The sequence below is a fragment of the Aspergillus flavus genome, chromosome 5 (assembly GCF_009017415.1).
Source record: "Aspergillus flavus chromosome 5, complete sequence".
NCBI classification, from domain to species: domain Eukaryota; kingdom Fungi; phylum Ascomycota; class Eurotiomycetes; order Eurotiales; family Aspergillaceae; genus Aspergillus; species Aspergillus flavus.
Window position 1 is genome coordinate 739746 of NC_092408.1, and position 20033 is coordinate 759778.

The 20033-nt window shown below is 48.4% G+C and overlaps 8 protein-coding genes across 8 annotated transcripts; 5 read left to right on the top strand and 3 right to left on the bottom strand.

The window, feature by feature from the left end:
- The first annotated feature begins 38 nt into the window (after nt 1-38).
- Nucleotides 39-1600, top strand: F9C07_1628021 (putative cyclase-domain-containing protein). Its single transcript, XM_041293574.2, has 5 exons — nt 39-562; nt 618-711; nt 777-906; nt 964-1349; nt 1413-1600. Exons 1-5 carry the CDS (start codon nt 285-287, stop codon nt 1575-1577), a joined length of 1053 nt encoding a protein of 350 aa, XP_041147248.1. The 5' UTR covers nt 39-284; the 3' UTR covers nt 1578-1600.
- A 471-nt stretch (nt 1601-2071) lies between these two features.
- On the top strand, nt 2072-4428 carry F9C07_2284459 (permease of the major facilitator superfamily). The gene is made up of 5 exons (XM_041293575.2): nt 2072-2496; nt 2547-2730; nt 2781-3075; nt 3137-3360; nt 3429-4428. The coding sequence occupies exons 1-5, from the start codon at nt 2348-2350 to the stop codon at nt 4038-4040; spliced, it is 1464 nt and encodes a 487-aa protein (XP_041147249.1). The 5' UTR covers nt 2072-2347; the 3' UTR covers nt 4041-4428.
- A 284-nt stretch (nt 4429-4712) lies between these two features.
- Nucleotides 4713-7071, top strand: F9C07_2072709 (nitrogen assimilation transcription factor nirA; the record flags this gene model as incomplete). The annotated part of the gene is made up of 8 exons (XM_071508780.1): nt 4713-4910; nt 4971-5247; nt 5307-5581; nt 5636-5763; nt 5831-5898; nt 5967-6088; nt 6152-6330; nt 6381-7071. 8 exons carry the CDS (start codon nt 4713-4715, stop codon nt 7069-7071), a joined length of 1938 nt encoding a protein of 645 aa, XP_071364262.1.
- A 190-nt stretch (nt 7072-7261) lies between these two features.
- On the bottom strand, nt 7262-7732 carry F9C07_6704 (uncharacterized protein; the record flags this gene model as incomplete). Its single annotated transcript, XM_071511502.1, has 2 exons — nt 7262-7282; nt 7472-7732. 2 exons carry the CDS (start codon nt 7730-7732, stop codon nt 7262-7264), a joined length of 282 nt encoding a protein of 93 aa, XP_071364263.1.
- Nucleotides 7733-7977: 245 nt separating this feature from the next.
- Nucleotides 7978-9253, top strand: F9C07_2233702 (gluconolactonase precursor; the record flags this gene model as incomplete). The annotated part of the gene is made up of 2 exons (XM_041293577.1): nt 7978-8235; nt 8297-9253. The coding sequence occupies 2 exons, from the start codon at nt 7978-7980 to the stop codon at nt 9251-9253; spliced, it is 1215 nt and encodes a 404-aa protein (XP_041147251.1).
- A 466-nt stretch (nt 9254-9719) lies between these two features.
- On the bottom strand, nt 9720-13460 carry F9C07_2071774 (uncharacterized protein; the record flags this gene model as incomplete). The annotated part of the gene is made up of 3 exons (XM_041293584.2): nt 9720-11383; nt 11455-12246; nt 13292-13460. The coding sequence occupies 3 exons, from the start codon at nt 13458-13460 to the stop codon at nt 9720-9722; spliced, it is 2625 nt and encodes an 874-aa protein (XP_041147252.2).
- A 1620-nt stretch (nt 13461-15080) lies between these two features.
- F9C07_2107605 (uncharacterized protein) lies at nt 15081-16220 on the bottom strand (the record flags this gene model as incomplete). The annotated part of the gene is made up of 3 exons (XM_041293585.2): nt 15081-15263; nt 15335-15661; nt 15726-16220. The coding sequence occupies 3 exons, from the start codon at nt 16218-16220 to the stop codon at nt 15081-15083; spliced, it is 1005 nt and encodes a 334-aa protein (XP_041147253.2).
- A 1274-nt stretch (nt 16221-17494) lies between these two features.
- On the top strand, nt 17495-19317 carry F9C07_2070558 (uncharacterized protein; the record flags this gene model as incomplete). Its single annotated transcript, XM_071508758.1, has 2 exons — nt 17495-17513; nt 17564-19317. 2 exons carry the CDS (start codon nt 17495-17497, stop codon nt 19315-19317), a joined length of 1773 nt encoding a protein of 590 aa, XP_071364264.1.
- Nucleotides 19318-20033: the final 716 nt, after the last annotated feature.

Here is a 20033-nt window from a genome sequence, read left to right on the forward strand (position 1 = left end):
GGAGAGGTGAGGCCCAATTGCAGTGAAGTGAAGAATTTCATGTCTGCCCGTGCGTTTATGATGTGGTCTAATAGTCCTCGGCGCTCGGTATGAAGCCGAGAAGGTGAGTTCAAAAGCCGACAAGATTCAACGGCAACATACCGATTAGACCCACGTCCCACGTACATGAAATGGCACGGTCACTCGCTATGAGGTCACCGAAGGGAGCATTCGATTAAATATTTCTTTTTGTCCGTCGGTCCTAGTCACGAAAGTCTTCCCACAGGCTGTTTGCCATCTCAAAGATGAGTTTCACCAAACTACTACTGTCCACCAGGTGGTTCTCCAAGAAGTTAAGCCCCGTCGAGCCCCTACAAACCTCAGCGGGTAGCGACATAGTTTCCGCCTCAGTTATCTCTAGGCCACGGTTTGACGAACTTCCATTGAAACAGGGCCACCCGAAGGGCTCCGCCTGGGGGCTCTGGGGGGACCACGATGAGCGGGGAACGTTGAATTTGATCACCGAGGATATTGTGCGCGCTGCTTCGGCGGAGCTTATACAAGGAAGAGTTGTAAACTTGAAGTAATCTTGCTTCCGATCTTTCAGTTTCTCCGCTGTGCTAATATGGATTTCCAAGCCTTCCTCTGGATGTTCCACTTAAGCCGATGAATCCCCGCAGAAAGCCCTGCGCGCACAATTTGATTGCCAAAGGACATGCCAACGATGATGAGGTCAGTCTTTCAGTTGCTTTCAGAATGACCACAAGAGACTAAACTAGATGGCTCATGTCCACCAGCTCGATTTCAACACGCAAAGTTCGAGTCACTGGGATGGGCTACGGCATTTCCCGTACTCCGAATCCAAACAATTCTACAATGGAGTTGTCCAGGACGAGATCTCGTCTAGTCATAAGATCGGTATCCAAAGTAAGGTTTCGTGAAATGATATCATGTTATACCTATTAACGTTCGTGATTCTATAAGACATCGCGGAAAAGCCAATTGTGACCCGCGGGGTGCTTCTTGATTGGTATGCATATGCTCAGCGAAAGGGCCTTCCACATCGACCGTTCACAAACCAGGCCATTCCTCTTGAGGAGTTGCTCGAGGTTGCCCGGGAGCAGCAAGTCACCTTTCGCCGAGGAGACATTCTTGTTATCCGTACAGGCTGGACGGCGGCATATTCGCGGCTAAGTGATGGCGAGAAGAAGCGCCTGGGAGGGCGCGATGATCGTGCATCCTGTGGGGTTGAAGCTACGGAGGCAGCGATCCGATGGCACTGGGAGCAAGAGTTTTCTGCTGTCGCCAGTGACACCGTGGCGTATGAAGCATGGCCATCACCGAAACCATGGGGCGTTTGTATGCACGAGGTAGGCGACAAAAACAAATTTTCAACCCTTTGTGAGCAATGAGGGGCTCATTGAGATATACAGGTTTTCCTGAGCGGATGGGGAATGCCCATAGGCGAGTGTTGGGATTTGGAAGGGCTAAGTGAAACTTGTAGAGAGCTCGGCCGTTGGACGTTCATGCTCACGAGCCAACCTCTCAACCTCCCTGGAGGTGTTGCCAGTCCGCCTAATGCCACTGCAATCTTTTAACCTATCGGCAAGCGCTGTATACAGAGCATCATGGATAAGCCGTAGACTATACACGGCGTATCAGAATATCATTTTCCTCCGGGTGACGTTTTAGTGACCCTAATGAAGCTAAGCCACGTGGATACTGTAATGCAGACAAGTAAAACATAAAACTTCTGCGTAGAGCTGTCTATTCCTCGTTAACACTGTAGATGTCTACGAGCAGCAGTCAATTGCCTTTGTTCGGCTGAATCCGATACTCGTAGTAGATACCAGTAGTCACCCGGAGGCAAGTGATGCCGCCAGCTCGCATTAATCCATTTTTCTATATTGCTTTAATCGGCTAGCCTGACTACCTTGAAACCAGCTTTGCTTACCACCTTCCTTACAACAGGAGTAGAGAGCTTGAGATTGCAAAACATACGAAATTGAATTATTGGGTTGCCGTACTGAGTCGGCATTCGGCATCTGACCGACATAAACCGATGGTCACGGCTCTTAGCACTATCTTGGCACTGCATTGGTGTTAGTTTAAAGTTCGTACCCCAGATTATCAGAACACTTAACGTCCCCGGACTGATAGCGAGGTGCGGAGATCACAGTTTGAAGTTTCTCTCAGTGCTCGCTCGCCAACTATATAAAATGTCTCACTTGTCAACAAGTTCCCATGAACCCTAGTTGTTACTAGCTGATCCGTCCTTTCACCAATTTACTAACGTTTGCCCGTCATCCGCGTGCATTCTGACCTGGAAGTCATAACGGGGTAAAACAGAAAAACGAAACCATTGAAAATGGACATGGAGAAGGCAGAGTGTAGCGACCACAAGGAAAATGTCACGACAGGCAATGGGAGTATCCCCGCGGATGAAGTCCTCGCCCAGTTTACAGAGGCAGAAAAGTTAAAGGCGTTTCGAAAGCTGGACTGGAATCTGATTCCCCTGTATGGTTTCACCGATATTGTTATTTTTGCCTAAAGTCTGACAAATATAGCCTCGGGGTTCTCTATATGCTGTCTTACATTGACAGAGGCAATGTTGGAAATGCCTATACCGCTGGAATGGGTAAAGAATGGGGTATTACCTCCAACCAGTACTCCTGGATCATCACAGCGTACTACCTAGCTTATATCGCTTTTCACTGGTTTATCCTTCTGTGGAAGCTTGTCTCTCTACCGGTTCGTATTCCTCTTCCCTCGTAACCCGCGGCGACTGACACCACAGACAGCTATGGGTTGCTCTTATGGCGTTCGGATGGGGAGTGGCAAGTATTCTCCAGGCGGCAACTGTTAATCTTGCCGGCATGATTGTATTGCGCTGCTTGATTGGCGCCTCTGAAGCTGGTTTTGCCCCTGGCGTTGCCTTATTTTTGTCTTTCTTCTACCATCGATCGGAGATGGGCTTTCGATACGGCCTTTTCATCTCGTTTTCCCCTATTGCTAACTGCTTCGCATCGGCACTAGCCTATGGTATTGTCCATGCTAAAGCTTCAGTCACTCAGTGGCAGCTCTTATTTATTATTGGTAAGTCAGGAGATTCAACGGACGGGATCGTGCTAATCTCCTCGTCCTCTCTTAAATATAGAGGGTATTCCTACAATTATAATTGCTCCTCTTGCGTTCTTCTTCCTTCCGAAGGGACCCGGTGAATGCCGATTCCTTACACAGAGAGAGAATGAAATTGTTCATCTTCGTGCACTCTCGGCCCGCGGACACGAGGAAAAAGGCAAATTAAATATGAAGCAGGTATTTGCTGCTTTTTACGACTACAAGAATTATTTTCAAGCCGTCATTATCTTCTGTCTCAATGTGGGTTTCCGTTACCTCCGACTCGAATATATAACTCTTTCGTGGCTAATATCTTATTACTTACATAGGCAGCCTTCGCTGCGCTACCCGCATTCTTGACCACCATTATAGAGGACATTGGATATTCCTCAATTAAAGCACAGGGTCTCTCCGCACCGCCCTACCTGGCCTCCTACTTTATCTGCTTAGCATCCTCATTTCTGTCCGATAGGGTCAGGAATAGATCCTATCTCCTCAGCGCCCTGAGCACAATAGGGGCTATCGGATACCTGGTGCAAGCACTTGTCAAGACTAGTTCTGTACGGTATTTCGCTGTGTATCTCATTTGCGGTGGCGTCTTTCCCGCTGTGGCGCTTACTTTTACTTGGGTGACAGACAACCAAGGCTCTGCCTCCAAACGAGGTGCGGGATTAGTTATATTCGGGATGGTGGGCCAGACCGGCTCAATCGCTGGTTCTCGTTTCTTCCCCAAGGAGGAAGGGCCGTTCTACACCAAGGGGATGGCCATTAGTGCAGGGCTTCTTTTCTTTGCTGCCATCGTCGCTCAAGTCTTGAGAGCCCTGATGTCTAGGGAAAACAAACAACGGGACCGGATCCACGGCCCTGTCCACAGCAGCGACATGTCAAACGATGTCCTGAATGCCGGAGATGAGCACCCCAGCTACCGCTTCATGCTATGAATGGGAACAAGTGAAGACTATTATGGAGGAATACTGGTCTGAGGTCATTTGAGCGTGAGGTTGCAGATTTGCTCCCTTTGATTAAATTGAAATCCAGTAGATGGTAACTCCCCCGTTTAAGCTAGATTCATTATGTCAAAGCTATCAACCTGTCAAAGTACTCTCAACTATGAGTAGTGACTCCTATAAATATGTAATCGAAATAGGACTATAAGATCGACTAATGTTATCTACTTATTCACGTGACCCAGTTATTTTCCGAATACGCTACGTTACCTTACGTTACGACGTTTAGTATGTACTGTACTCCGTAAGTTATCAAGCAGATCATGGGACAAGACGCGGGGAAACATTAAGGTATTATATAATCCCAGCCCCGGCCAACACGTCGCTCACCTGATCTCCGTTGAAGTAATTTCCCCATCCTATTCAATTACAATGGAATCTGCCTCCCGATCCAAAGGAAGGAGGTATGGCTTTGCGTGCTTGGTTTGCCGGCGCCGCAAGGTCAAGTGCGATGGCCGATGGCCGACCTGCGTCAACTGTGCACGATTAAAGGAGACATGTTCCTATAAAGAAAAAACTGCTTATACAGTTCGTCTAACCGAGGCACTGCGGTCGGAGCAAGCCCGGGTCCAGGAGCTTCAAAACAACATTAGAGAACTAGCCGCCATGGACAATGCCAGGCGAGACCTTCGCCTGGCAGATTTAGTATCTCAGCTTGACCTGAACAGGCCAGAGCCTGTCGAGCTAGCTCAGAGTACAGATGTTAGACCTTCATCTACTGATCGCGAAGCCCAGGACCGTTATCCGGCAGATGATATCTCTAACGATGTCGACACCCAGTTCAGTATAGACACGGAAGGAAGAGTAAGTCTCCTTGTAGCCCCTTATCTTATGCCAGCTGAACTCGCTCTGAGACCCATTCAGCAGCATTACTTTGGAGCGACCTCCCGGTTTCATCCTATACCAGGGCATGACCATCGGCACGATACCAAGGCGGAAATCAATGAGCCAGAGACGCAAGAAATGGAAAACTACCACCGTAGATGGCTTTGCTCGAATGCTCGTTTCCAGGGCCCGTGGGAAAGAATGGCACATGCAAATATGAGTCATTATACCCATGTTGACCCAAACATTTGCTCCAGTCTTCTGGATGTATATTGGTCATGGCAGGCACCACTACATAACTGCATATATCGACGTTGTAAGAGAAATCCATTTTCCGTACGCCTTACGTTCTACAAATTCACCAACCAAATCCAGGCTTTTACCGGGACATGGCTCTAGGTGGCCCTTATTTTTCGCGATTTCTACTGAACGTCGTCTTTGCTCATGCATGTCGCCACATGCCCGAAGATGATCCCCGTTTCTCTCAATTTGAGCGTGGGGAGACATTCCTGCGAGAGGCGATGTTGCTTTTGATTGACGAAATGCAGCAAAGCAAGCCTCAGATACCCACCATTCAAGGCCTTTTGATTCTGGGAGGCCGCCAGTGTGCGGTTGGAAAGAGCAGCGAAGGATGGCTATACACCGGGATGGTAAGTCCCCCAACCCCCGTCGTTCTAGCGCCAATTCTTTAGTGACCATCTCAGGCAATCCGAATGGTGACTGACCTTGGATTACACATAAAAAGAAGCCAGGCTTCACTGTTGAAGGAATTCGAACCTGATGATTTAGAAGTCCGAAAGCGATTGTATCTGTCAGTCTATGCATGGGATAAGTGAGTTTCTCATAAGAGTCCTTAACTGTGGGTTTAGAGTGAGACTGATGGTCGGCCCCCTTGAAAGATCTATTAGTTTGTGCCTAGGGCGACCTCCATCCCTAAAGGATACACCGTATCTTCCCTCTACCCTATGTGTGTTGCATCCAGCCACAGACTGTAGTGTATTTATTGTCGCTTAGTGTTATTAACGATGTTTATAGTTGATCTATCAGATGAGGGTGAGCTGTGGCAACCACCCCATTTACTGGAGACCGACCAATTGTATCCAGAGACTAAGTGCCACAGTACATTGACGTTCGTGCATTTTTGCAATCTGGCCCAAGTATGTAATACGGGGGGTGCTCAACTGGCGTACCTACGATGACTGCTAATTATCTGGACTCAGATCATCAACGAGAGCTACAAAACCGTATATATTCATCCTTCTCGGAATATAAACCCGGATGATATATTCAGATTGGAGGAAAAACTAGTATCTTTCCACAAAAACCTGCCATCCTCGCTCAGATTCGAAGAAGGAGCGAATGTTCAGTTCTGCGTCCCACCCCACATCCTCTGCCTAAAGTAAGTGAGCACATGCCATACGGAGACCGACCAATGCTGAGCATGGGTAGTATTCTCTGCCATACTGTTTTGATCCTACTGTATCGACCTTTCTTTATTTGGTGTTGGGATGCAGAATTACAGAGGCACCCTCTAGCACTCAGGGCCCAGATTGTTTGCACGGAGCAAGCAGCTGGTGTCAACGACCTCTTCAGGGCATATGGACAGCTCTTCAACTTTCAGTACCAAAGTTACCTGGTGTCATATTGCGTCTACACTGCTGCAACGATTGATGTGAGGCTCGCACGACATGAAGACAAAGCGATCGCAGAGATGGCCACAGGCCGACTAGCGATCACACTTCGAATGTTGGAAACAGAAGTCAAGCAAACACCGGGTATTCGGCGAAGCATAGAGATCATTCGGTCTCAGATTGGTGCGCCGTTGGCGTCAAACCTGCAACGCCAGGCCAGGAGGTCGTCGGAAGTGCCCGATAGGGGCCCCTCAAATCGGGGAAAAGCGACTGGGATACCTCTCCAGTCCGTGATCGATACACTTCCTCAAATGGTGTCACCTCCACCAACCATGTCAAACACAAGCATATACGGTTCATCAACCGAATGCGTAGCCACAGGGCCATCTCAGCTACCCCTATTGGAAATGTCGGGAATCGTCGTGAATCCCAATCTATCCCTTGAGTCAGGCTGGCCTGATTGGTATATGAATGATTTTGGTGGTGGATTTGTGCCCGACGTGGCTTGATAGACCTCCCTAGCACATGTAGTGGCCCTACATTTTCTGAGCCGTGAGTCGATTCATTATCGGGCATCACAAAAGCCCAATGGCCCACTTGGTAATGGGCTCTAGATAGGTGCTGAGACTTGGTCAATGCGATTCCTAAATTTTACCAATCATTAAGCAATGATTGGCTTTCCGTTATTATCTCCGACATTTATTTATTTCGTCTGCATTCCTAATTGGACAGTCGGCATTTTAGCGAGAGTGTCGCTAAGATACCGAGCAACGCAGTGTTAGCAAGGATAATTGCCACTTTATTAAATGGTCTGTCGCGACTCAGTCGATGCCGAAGCAATCTCTGAATACCCGTCTGAAATCCCAATATCCCTCGCAATTTTAATATGATTGGAGTGGCGTGGCTAACATGCACAAAGACGTCTCTCGTGCTAGAGACTTCAACCATGTGGAACAACGTTGGGCAGTTCGCGATGCCTGCAGCGTCTCCAGAGAGAACATGCAGCGGAGAAGAGGACACAAAGGCATTGTGGCGGCTCGATGATTTCTTGGTTCCACTATGAGCGTGGTCTTGGTGCTCTTGGCCAGAGAACGAGACTAACCGCCATGTAGGCTTGACGTTCGTTTCGAAATATTGAAGACACTGTGATTCATGAAGAGTGTGGCACATTGACGCTAGAGTCCTCGACTTCGTCCTCGCCGATCAATAAACTGTAATACCTGGCGTGCTATGGTCCCTACCTTCCTCGCAGCTTTGGCCATCTTGGCCCTCCCCGCTCAGTGGGGTTGTCCACTAGACGAGGTTGTCGGTGTAATACCGAGTGCCTTGCTACCGTGAAATGTATAAGGAGGCAGGTTTGTCTCCACTGTTTACTATCTATGCTCTTCTGTGTATCTTCGGATGAGCAAGAAGCGATGGCTCTTTTTACTACCGTCCTTTTCTCCCTATTTCCTACAATCGTCTTTAGTAGTGGTCTTATCGTGGGACATTCCGTGGTGGAAGTCACACAGTCATTCAATGATGTCTTTCCTTACGAAAACTTCAATCGCAATGTGACTGTTCCTATGTGGGACACGAGCCTGCTGAATGGGAAGAATATGTCGGCCGCTCAAAAAGACCTGGAGACGATTGCCAATGCCTCATTTATAGTCTATGACTCAGCCTTCTACAACGTTCGTCTCTGATGGATTGCTATGCTGGAACAGAAAATTATAGCTAACATGCCACCCTCAGCTGCTCGGTATTGCGGGACCTTTTGAACAGAAGCAGGTGGAGGAGATCTTCACCTTCCCCGACCCACCGCCGTATGCACAACGCCAGATCCATGATGGATCGGTCTATGTACCGGAAGAGAATGCTCTGTTTGTGGCCGAGCTGTTCTCCCCCAAAGAAGGGCACTCTATGAGTGCTATCCCTTACGTTTGGAGGGTAGATATTACGGACCCAGCATCCCCCAACACAACCAAGGTGTATCCGAACCCCCCATTGACAATTGCGAATGGAGCATATCTGTTCAATGGATCGGTGTATTGGGCACAGGAGGGGAATTTTACGACTCCTAGCTCCATCGTGCGCATGGATCCTAAGACGTTGAAGACTGAGGTGGTAAAAAATAATTTTTACGGCCATCGATTCAACTCATTGAATGACCTTGTCATCTCCGATGAGGGCGTGGCATTTTTTACGGATGGATACTATGGTTGGGACAACTTCAACGACACCCTCTTTCCCGAGTTAGCCAATGGTATCTACCGCTGGGATATGCGCACAGGAAACATCAAGATGGTTGCTGGCGCAGCCGAGGGTGCATTCTTCAACCCCAATGGCCTCGCATTCAGTCAGGACCAGACCAAACTATTTATCACCAACCGGGGGAATTCTAGCTCGGATCCCCATGGTGGCCACACTATATATGTCCATGATGTCACCTCCTCCGGGTTATCAAACCGAAATGTGTTCTCATACTCTGATGCCGGATTTCCCGATGGCATTAAGACTGACAAGGACAACCGAGTCTATGGAGCGGTGACTGGATCGGTCGACGTATATGATTCTCGTGGCACACTCCTTGGGCGGATTAAAATAGCGGACGGTGATGTGGCAGTGAACATGGCATGGGTGGAAAATTGGCTCTATATTTTTAGCCGCAGCAAGATTTATCGCGTTGAACTGATGACTTCTGGCCGCTAACTTCATGTGCTTTCTTCTCATGTATCCCTTTCTCTCAAATGTTGTCTGTTGACATTTTATGTACATCTATCCTGTCCAACAAGGATGCTTTTCAAGTTATGTTCACGGAACTCCCTGTTTGCGAGTACTTAAGTACTTAAGTCAGTGAATTGCGATATAGCGTCTTAGTGGTTAGATCAATCTCAAGCCAAAACTCTGGTCGTCGTGTCATACCTATTCACTGTTGGTATTCCGAAGCGTTCATGTTATATTCTCTCGTCGCCAACTGCGTGTGTCAAGACGCTGGCTATGCTAAGACTTACTGAATATTAATATGATATATAATATTAAGTCTATAGCATGGCTCGAATGGATATAATATATGGATGGATATCGAAGGTAGATATTAGATACCACTGAATTATGAACAAACGTCGCTCAAACGAGATTAGAAATAGTTCCACATATATCATACATACAAACTGTCTTAATACAGTCTGCCCAAAACGCTTTGTCCTGTCGATAATCTTCTATACTCCTCCAGGGCCGGACTCACAGACTTAGGGCGTTCAGACTCCGTCGACACCTTTGCCGCCGAAATCAACGGCGTGTGTTCCTCTGCCTTAGTCCGAATGTAATAATGCTCGTCGTCCTCTTCCATACCCACGAACCATTTCTCCTTGAATTGTGGACCCTGGGGCCCCGCACCACAAGCACCCTCTAGTCGCGATGTGGCCGGGCTATTGATGGCCAGAGCGAATAGGTTTTGTGGCTCGGTGAAGTCGGTAAGCTGTCGGCCCTTTTCGCTCAACAGGTAGCCTAGACACAGGACACTGGTTACGAAAGTGAGGAACAATACTGGAAAGAAGACGTTCTGCCATTTCTCTGTCCCGCTGGATTGGTAGTCGACGACGCTCACGGTGGCGTTGAAGTACTGAGTCTCGGGTTCGGAGAGGGAGGCGTCTGAGTGATTCCAGTAGGGAAGGAAGGTGGCATTCTCCGTTCCCATGATCAAGGTATTCCCTGCCATCACTGCAAGTGCCTCCGCCAAAGATGGCAGATCGGGCTCAAGAGAGTAGCCGGAGGGCGTGAGCTGCATCAGTAATCGGGCATTGGAGGCCCTGCCATCATTGACTCCCGCATTCAAACTCAAGGAATTGCCCCATTCAGATGCAATGTTTTTCCAATCCAGGCTCCAGTTACCGTCCACTGCATCTGGGAAGAACCGATCGAACTGCCATGGGTTATCCGACTTTTCGCAGTCTGTGCTAAACCTCGCTCCACTGGCAGATGCAGTATATCGTACCGAGCAACGTGGTGTCTTTTTCGCCTTCATTGAGCATAGGGCATAGTCGATTTTAGTGGCATTTGGAGGCTTCCCAAGTACATACATTGTATTGCCGAATGGTGCGGAATGATTCAGGATCGTTTGATTTTCAAAGGGAAGCATTCCGAAGATTGGTGGACGCCATCCATACTTTGGTCCCCATCCGAAAATGTCGTCCACAACAGTTCGATTCAGCCATGAGTTTGGCCATTTAGGTACCTCCTTCTCCTGTTCTGACCACTTCTCCACATCGAATTTCTTTCCAGGCCACATATCATATATCAGTGGCTTCAGCTCACTAGCGTTCATGCCCACACAAAGCACGTTCACGGCAGGACATGGAGCAGCAACCATCATGTCAAATTGGCCCTCCGATGAATTTTGGGGCTGTTTAAGACCGTTAACGGGGTCCTTGGCCGCGGCCAGAACTCCGGCATGAGGCATGGCAGCCGTCACATTCAAGACCATCCGGTTGTAGTGCAGTGACAACTCGGTCATGTTGCTGCGATCGATCCAACTTCCAGTCACTGTTGTGTTGTCGTGTATCGAGCCGGACGGAGGAGGTCGCTCTTCTAGCACAGCCGACGCGTGTTGGCCGTTGGTAATCATACTGCTCCATCCATTCAGATAAGCTATGTAGTTGTGATATGCCTGCCCGACGTGTTGCATTTGGAGACATGTTGTACCACGGTAAAGTGGATCCTCCTCATTAGAGATCGGTGTTTGGCAGTTGATTCCCATGTAATAGGGGTTGAAGAAGTCAGTGGAAACATTCGCCCTTAGGGTTCGGTCTTCGTGCGGTCCTGCGAGCAACTTGGGTGATACTGAATGATCGTGGTCAGAATCATAGATGCCACCAGTGTCATCGTCAATGCGTCTGAGCGTGTGTACTTACCCAATGCCTCCGCCGCCGTTGTATACAGCATGGCGATGATAGTCGCCGTGAGCGTCATCGCACCCAGAAAGGTCAACGCTGAATATCGCAGAGTCTCCCAGTGAACAATCATCGACCCGGGCTGCATGATCCATGTTCGCATGCTCATATCTGAAATGGTGATGCCGTTAGAGTCCTTTTGGAGGGCCCGTCGACTCAAGAACTGCCCCAGACAAGCGACAAAAACCGTAACATACGCCAATTCGATTGTCTTGGCGAACAGCGCGCTCAGAAGGTTGGCTGTCGAGGCGGCGAGCTTGCCGTCCACTCCAACGTAGTTCCCATATCGCGGCTTCAGACACGCGACAAAGAAATACAACCCCGACCACACGGTCGCATACACCGCCAACACCAGGATAGTCATGGGCACCCAGCGAAACCATCGCTGGGCGATTGTATCTCTATGCGGACATCGTACCTCGCTGTCCAAAAGCGCTGTTTTCGAAGTGTGCGACCGCGGCGTTGCGTGCTCCGACAAGTGCGGGGAACGCGATTCTCCCCGCGGACGCACTTCCTCCAAGCCCTCAACGAAGTGGATGGATGCCGGTCTGCGTCTCGCATTTCGGATTCCTAAGCCTACGGTTGAAGAGGTCTCATGGTGGGAGGTGATGTCCTGCTCCTGGTGCGAGGAGGGTGCGCGCTCATAGTGGATGTGGGAACGGTCGGGAGGGTTCGGGTCGAATGGGCTCCAAGACCTCTGTGGTCGGTCAAATTCGGTGGATGATAATCTCGACAACGGAGGTAGAAGGTATTCTTCATGATGTGAAGGCATGATGCCCAGTCAACGACATACGGTGGTCAATGAAGACCTTCATCGGGGCGAGAGGAAAACCCACGCGAGATAGCCCCTCTAAGCAAATATGTATTCACTCCATTAGCTAGGAAAACGCGGCAATCTCCACGGTTCTCAAGCTAGACGGAGTACAGCTTGAAAAGGAAATGGTCCAGCCTCAAATCCTTTGGCCAGGTCGTCTGTCAAAACGACAGGGTTCCTTGTGGATCTCTGCCCGAATCGTGCGTATTTCCACCAATCGTCCCCATGCGCGAGTCAGACGGTTGTTGGTTGCCAAGAGGGCCGTTCAGTAAAAATAGATTAGCGGTGTTTACTTCGTACAACGAAGTCGCAGATGGCTGATTTTTCCACCCCAAGATGGTGGGATCAACCTTTAGCAGGTTGCCTTAGGGTTGTGGGGGTCAGATGGCATTCTGGTCGCACGGATACATGCGTGCACGCCGAGACATAAGAATGTCAGTTCAAACTCAGGATTCGTAATCATGCCAAGTTACAAAGTACAAACCAGTGCGTCTGACAAGCAGGAAATGACCCCACTATTCACCAGAGCTGCCAATCCGTTGAACTGCTTCCTCTTACCAGTAAGCAGCCACCTCGTAAGGTATCGGGTCCCACTGCTGCGGCTGAATTTGGCCTAGAATCCTTAAGCCTAATTTAATCAACTGTTTTAACAGTGCTCCAGGGTATCTTGTTACATGTCTGGGTGTCAACTATCAGCACTAGCGAAACTGGACATATTTCCTTTGAGGGAAGTAGAAAAAACTGAGTCGTTTTCTCCAAGTCAAGGTCGGCCTCGTGATGTCTAGTCTCTATGATCTACGGTACAGCCACGAAGTAGATAGAACGCTACTATTGCCCGCCACATTAGCTCCACGGTTTTCCACGTTTTCTAAATGCGTAGTAAGAGCGAAGGAGGGCTACTCCGGCAGGGAATACGGCTTGGTCGAACCCGTTGGTATCAGAAAAAGTCTCAGTCGCACGGAAGCCCCGGCTCTCTATACTCACCTGGTTTTGTCTCCAGATGACCTGTGCGACGCACTTGGCTTGGGGTCCTATATACAGAGAAGGTGTGGGCCAGTTCCTCTGCAGTACACCGAACACAGTGTGCCACGTTCGTAGTCCGTTCGTTTGCTATGAGACTCAGACAGCTATTCAACCTTACTGGGTGAACCATTGGGCGTGTGAAAGGTTAAGCAGCTGCATCTGTGAACAGCATTCCGGTTTTCCAGCCCTACTCCAATGAGATAGTGCTTCGTTGGTTCCACAGTGGAGCGGGCCGAGCGTCTATTGGAGAAAAAGAAAGGGTATGGCTACAGTTAGAATGATCTTCTGATTTGCAGGAAGAAAGGATGACGACTGCAGTTGGCCCTGGAAGGTAATGCAGGTGGTTACCATGCATATACTAGCATGCGAAGGCTTTGAGCGGGCTATAATTAAGCACTTGTAGAGTCAGATGGCATTTGAAATCCAGGGTAATGCGAAGATAATACAGATAAAAGAATGGTTCCATTCACAGTTTAAGTCAAAGTATGCATATTCCCGTCACTAGTTCCCGTAGGGTTGAGCACCCATGGTATAGAATAGCAAGCTCCGATAGAAGCCATTATAGCCAATACTGAAGAAAGTTTGAGAGATTGCGCCACATCCATCTAGTCGTTGGATCCATGCCCATGAAATACAAGTTGGCGGTCATTTGTGTAAATGTGGCGGAATCACGAGGTCCTAAACCGGTTGCAATCCGGGCTAGGGCGCCTGCCACCAAATAATACTTTCATGCAGTCATCTGTGGTAAGTATTTGGAACGGAATTCATGTCGTGATGCGTTGTTGCGAGCTCAGGCTCAAAAGCAGCTGCCAGGATCAATGCTTACACCTGTAGGGCAATAGCCTTTCCAAAGATAGCTTGCTGCATGATTCCTGCTAATTTACATCTAACAAGTTCGTGCGGCTCGATAATACTGGTACTAAGATTGGGTTTGCCGAGATCTTCGTCCATGACATTATCTATTACACTCTTCAAACAGCTTTAGCTTCACCGTGACGCGATAGATAGTACTCTGGTACATTCACCAAGTTGTAGTCATCGATTGTTCACAAGTGCCGACTTGCCAAGACATACTGGGCTCTTACTACTTAGGTCTAACCCCAACCATAACTGATATAAGAGCTAGACACGCCTTGGCTCTTTCTTCCGTCTTCGGCACTACGTGTACTAGTGTGAACCAAAGGTAAACAGCACTCGTAGCGTGTATAAACTATACTATAGAAGCTAATATTAAAAAAAAAAAAAAAAAAAAAAAAAAAAAAAGACTAGATTTAGAAAAATAATGGCCTGTCTGGCCGCATAGGTGGCATGTTCGAGCTTTAGACTCCCGAAAGAACACATCCGAGTTGATGGCAAGTTCTTTCAAGAAGGCAATGGCATCACCCGCAGTAACAGGGTCCTTTAGTTCATCCAAGCCATCAATAACAATGAGAGCACAAAAGGGAACATGAGACCGAGACTTGCACTATCGTCAAACCCTTTCTACGTCCCGTCTCGACCATTCGTATACTTCAATGTCTTGATTCTGGTCGCAGGGTACAGTGTTTGCAGGAAATCGTTTTGTCATCTTCCTCCGCGCCAAGGGAATTACACTGCGAGCAAGAGGAAGGAGCTTGATTAGAAGTTGTCTGAGCTCCATCCTTCGGTTGGAAGATACGCCATGTTCCTCTAGGCTCATAAGGACATCTAATTATACGTTAAATGGGTATGATTCTTAATGAAAATGAACTTATCTAAGGAAGGTATCGTACTAACTATAGCTTTGTTCATCAATCTGCCCTCGCACACGAGAAAGGTGGCGCTTGATCTCCCCGAGGACCTTCTCGTATTCAGGGTCATCAGCCCCATAAAATTTGCACATATCCATCTGATTCCTGTTGATGTGATCATTGCAATCGTTTATGCCACCTTCAGACGAGTCATCCTCAACCACCTACCCAAAACGTATGTGCATAGTTAGCAAGCATTGCAAGGAAGACCAAACTGGACAAATTGCACTCTCACCTTGCCTTGAGACCCTGGGACTCCCGTCATGCCCTTGCCCTCTTGAAACGTACTTGACTCGAAACGGTTGAGCTTCGCCATATCCTCCTCAGTATTCAAATAGTCGCTTGGTATGTTCGTCAATATCTCCGAGTTTTCAGCCAACGCCCGCACAATGTTTTTATTGTACGGTTTCATAGTTAGGACCGACGTAGCATGGGCCACCATCTCACCGAATCCTGCCATGCCGCTGCCACGATGAGGCGTGCCAAAGAATATCACAGCAAAAACGGATTCCGCGACTGCGCGGAGGTCCCTCGCACGCTTTCTCCGGGATGAGTTTAAGGCCTGAGTTCACACGTCGATCAGCAAATATGGCAATCACTCGTTGAACAGTATGGATATTTCTCACGGCTCTAATCATCAGTCTGCCGAGAGAGTGCGTGATGAAAATCAGTGGGCGACGCTGGCATTCCTGACGAACCCTCGCCACTGCATTCAGTAGTGTTTCAGCCTGTCCACTAATAGTGGAGAAGTTGGCCGTGTTGACAAGCTTGATAATATCTGAATCGTATCCGCAGGTCATGATGCGGGCAGATGCGCAAGATCTTTCCTGGGAGAGAAGATCTTTCGGATATGCTCTGGGATTCTTTTTGCAATCCGCTTGAGCTTCCTTTGCCCCCGAGCGTCTCCGCACTAATCTTGAAAACCACGTCCTTATTCCGCCTTTGGTCTCTTTGCTAGCTGGTGTATCCTGATCTGCTTTCTTGATGGCAGACCAGGTTTTCTTAGGGTGGCCCTGTAAACCGTGGACGAAAATAATATCAACTTCAGGATTGTGTACCGCATCTTGGAGAACCGTAAAGCCACTGTCATTAATCTTGCCCTGAGGTGGACCTGTTGACATTTCGTCAATAATAAATGAAGGAAATCGAAATGTGAAGCAATTGTTGGGTACAATAGTTGTTGTCCTTTGCCAGCCACTTAAACCACACGCAGGGCTGGTGAGGGTAGTAAAGCTTCTTATGTGACATTCCCCAGGCTGACTCGTCTAGGATAGACACCATTGCGACTGACTGATTGCTTGTCCTACGCTCCACATGTGTAATCTCGGACAGGGTCGGCCAGGCTCTATCAGTCCTGGTGATTTGAACCCCTCGTCCTATGGCGCACATCACAAAAGTCATGGGGAGAACCGTTTGTCTAGATGGTCAGCCCGCGTCAAACATTGAGTCGCCTATTGGTCTGATGCTACAGGAGTCTATTTTCGTCTCTCTGATCCTCCAGCAAACCTACCAATATGATCTTTGGTTAGCTGGTGTGTCTTCCATCGATCGATACACTAGAATAGCCCGGTAGGCTACGCGCCACGGCCCGGGGCGCTGCAAAACCTCTCAACTGTACCTCAAGTACAACCTAAACAATGATAAGGGTTCAAGGTTCGAAGTTGAGCCGTTTCCCAGGTTGAGGATCAAACTTCACATTCTCTGCAGCAAACCTAATTGAGGTGATTCTTATCTGTCCATCAGTCGTCTCTTGCTCCAATTATTTCGATATTTGCACGCATTATCAATAGCCTCGAAGGTTCCCCCAATGTGGTATCCCCTAAGCAATGGTCAGCCCAAGGGAAGTAATTTGGAAATGTCCGACATAATCAATCAGGGAGATATACGCAGAGTAAGCATACAGAGCAAGCAGAATTGCAGTGAGCCTCATATCATGGTCCTAGTACAGGAATATATCAGTTGGTGTTCAAAAATTATGGTTGTCTCGCCGCCTTAACGGTATACCTGCTGCTTTAACAAAGAGATCAACACGATGTTTCTCTTTAACCTTTACGATTTATCTAACAGAAAGAATGGCAAGAACTTACCTGGAAAGATATTTACATATCAGCATATAATCTAGTGAAATTTCTGAACCTGGTTGAACCTTTGTGGCTTTTTCCGAAGAGAAAAAGTGTTGAGAGATGAAGATGTCAAAAGTCTTGGTCTACTACTAGAGGTGCTTGCCTAAATGAGGCATAGCTTGCCGTCAACCTCCAGCATCAAGATACCTCGTCCTCGCTTCTGTTTTTATCTTCCTCGCGTCAGCATCCCCTTCGCCTCAGTGACCCCACTATTTTGCACTGCCCACGAGCGCTTTCGCGTTCTAACCCCGTCGCTCTTGATCCATGCCAATATGTCCCCGTTATTGAACAGTCCAATCAAGCCGATGAGATCAAGATTGGGATGTAAAACTTGCAAGTAGGTCCTTGCTTTCTTTTCGTAGTTAGTGTAATTAATATTGAGCCGCTTTCTAGAATTCGAAAAGTCAAGTGTGGAGAAGAAAAGCCAAACTGTGTCCGATGCACCAGCACAGGCCGTAAGTGCGAGTATGCAGGCACATCCTCCGGTACCTTCTCGTCTACACCTTCCACCACCTCGATACAGGACTACCCGCTTTCATCAGTACCGAATACGGTGTGGAGAGAGCGTCGTGCCTTTGCCTACTACTTCCAGCAGGCCGCCCTGTCTATCGGTGGTGGACTAGATGTTTACTTCTGGCGTACTGTCGTCCCGCAAGTCTGTCGAAGTGAGCCAGGCGTATGGGACGCCATCATCGCACTCAGTGACCTGTTCGAGAGTCCCGAAGAGCATTCTCGCTCACCCACTGCAAAGCGCCGAGACGCGCTGGGCTGGTATTCACGTTCGGTGTCTGCTATCCGGCAGCGAATTGAGCGTGGTGGCATAGATATCTTCGTCGGGCTTATAAGCTGTATTCTCTTTATCAGCATCGAAGCCATCCAAGGAAATGAACAAGAGGCACTACAGCTGTATGGTCAGGGTGTCCATCTCATTCGCATGTTGCGCAGTCAAATAGCTTGTGGGGTCATATCAGCAACACATGCTTCCTTGTTAGAGGAGACAATCGTCCCAATATTCATACGTCTAGGGGTAGTTGCTCTCACCATTGCTCATCTTCCAGTGAGCGGTCTACTCCTGGACAACGATCCTGTACCGGTGCAAGAGTTTGTCACCCTCAAGTCTGCTCGGGAGGCCATCGCTCGCTTAAGCATGGAGATCCAGCTGTTTGAACGCACTTGCATAGAGCACCGACACGAGTCTCGCGCCTCGTATATGCACCCGGACTTTGTGGCCCGACAAAAGGTCCTGTCAGCTAAATTAAGGAACTGGCATACTGCCTTTACCGTCCTCATAGATGGCCTGCGCACGAAGGACGGTTATTCACTGCAACAAATTGGCACAGGCGCCCTTCTTTTAACTTACTACGAAATGTCATTCGTGATACTCGCAACCTGCATATCGTCTTCACACATGATATACGACACTTATACACCAAACTTCCAGAATATAATTGAACAGTCTGGGGTCGCTATGAATGCTTTAGCACGATCAGACGGCACACAACCGCCGTTCACATTCGAAATCAACGTCGGTTTTCCGCTTTGGTTTACCTGCCTCAGGTGTCGTGAACCCAAGATTCGACGTATGGCACTAGCTTTGTTTCGCCGAGGACCTCAGGCGCAGGCTTTCTACAACTCTGCTGGAGCAGCAGTCCTTGGTGAAAGGGTCATGCTGCTAGAAGAAGCGCTAGCAATTAGAGCAAACCAAGGCAAAACCAAGCCTCTGAAACTGGACTCAACCAAAACAGCTATAGATAGTCATGCCTATAGTGCGGGCCATAGTAGCGACGCTTCCAGCGTCGATTCTAGCTATCCCCCAGTTACTCAAGACACCAAACTTGAGGCACACTCATATCCAGTGCCGGCAGACCGGGCAGCCACGACTCCCACCACACTATTTGTTCCGGAAGAGGCACGCCTTGGACCCATTGGCATCTTTCGGTCACAAGACGGATTCCCGCCAGGAACAAAAGAGGAAGAAGTCGAAAAGTGGAACAAAAGGCGCGATCAGCGCTTTTTACGATTCTCCCGGAACGAGCACGACCAAGCCAGCGACACTTGGCATGTTGTTCATGAATATGTTCCTATTGATGTTTAATTAGAGTATGAACTATCTTAATGTGTATCGCATAACCCGTAGCCAACCGAAAGTACGCCGCAAGACGCGACAGCAATTACTCATCAACTTACTTGCCTTTGAAGTTCAGGTTTCCCAGCTGGAGTCAGGCACACATACCTGCAAATCTTATTTCTAAAGCTGTGGGTGCCAAGCCTAATATGTGGTGGCTGTTATTCCATCTTAAACCACACACCGGCTATCTTTATAAGCTTATTCACAAGGTGCTCCGTAGGAGGTATCTCCTACCTGGAGCTTTATTGGATCGAGACACAGTCAGCAAATGCACCGTGTATACAATACGCAGATATCCTTGATTCCTTGCACCTTGGGTGCCACTTCAGCCGGCCATCTTATAGCAAAACCCCACAGGAAATCTTGGAGATGTTGAGCAGTTACGAACTCTCAGGCGGGATTCAGTGCACCATACAACAACTAGATCAACAATTTGATTACGGCACTTATGCAAAGGCAATAACTTTACGTTTCAACGGACAAACTATGAGTATGTCGATATGTAAGACGACGCGCTTGAGCAACAGCATTCCTGTTTGTGACCGTGATATACCTTGCGGATTTGAGTCAACATAGATCATGGCTGCATAAATCCGCCTCTCCCCATATAGCCGAAGCGTAGCTAGGCATCTTACATGAGCTGAACTGCAGGTGTAACTTGGAGGGAAGAGGGGTCAGGCGCA

Excerpts from the sequence above, each read along its gene's own strand:
- F9C07_2284459 (XM_041293575.2), top strand. The coding sequence starts at position 2,348 with ATGGACATGGAGAAGGCAGAGTGTAGCGACCACAAGGAAAATGTCACG. Across the intron at positions 2,731-2,780 it reads GGAAGCTTGTCTCTCTACCG|CTATGGGTTGCTCTTATGGC; the intron begins GTTCGTATTCCT and ends CACCACAGACAG. Across the intron at positions 3,076-3,136 it reads GCAGCTCTTATTTATTATTG|AGGGTATTCCTACAATTATA; the intron begins GTAAGTCAGGAG and ends TCTTAAATATAG.
- F9C07_1628021 (XM_041293574.2), top strand. The coding sequence starts at position 285 with ATGAGTTTCACCAAACTACTACTGTCCACCAGGTGGTTCTCCAAGAAG. Across the intron at positions 712-776 it reads GACATGCCAACGATGATGAG|CTCGATTTCAACACGCAAAG; the intron begins GTCAGTCTTTCA and ends CATGTCCACCAG. Across the intron at positions 1,350-1,412 it reads GGGGCGTTTGTATGCACGAG|GTTTTCCTGAGCGGATGGGG; the intron begins GTAGGCGACAAA and ends TGAGATATACAG.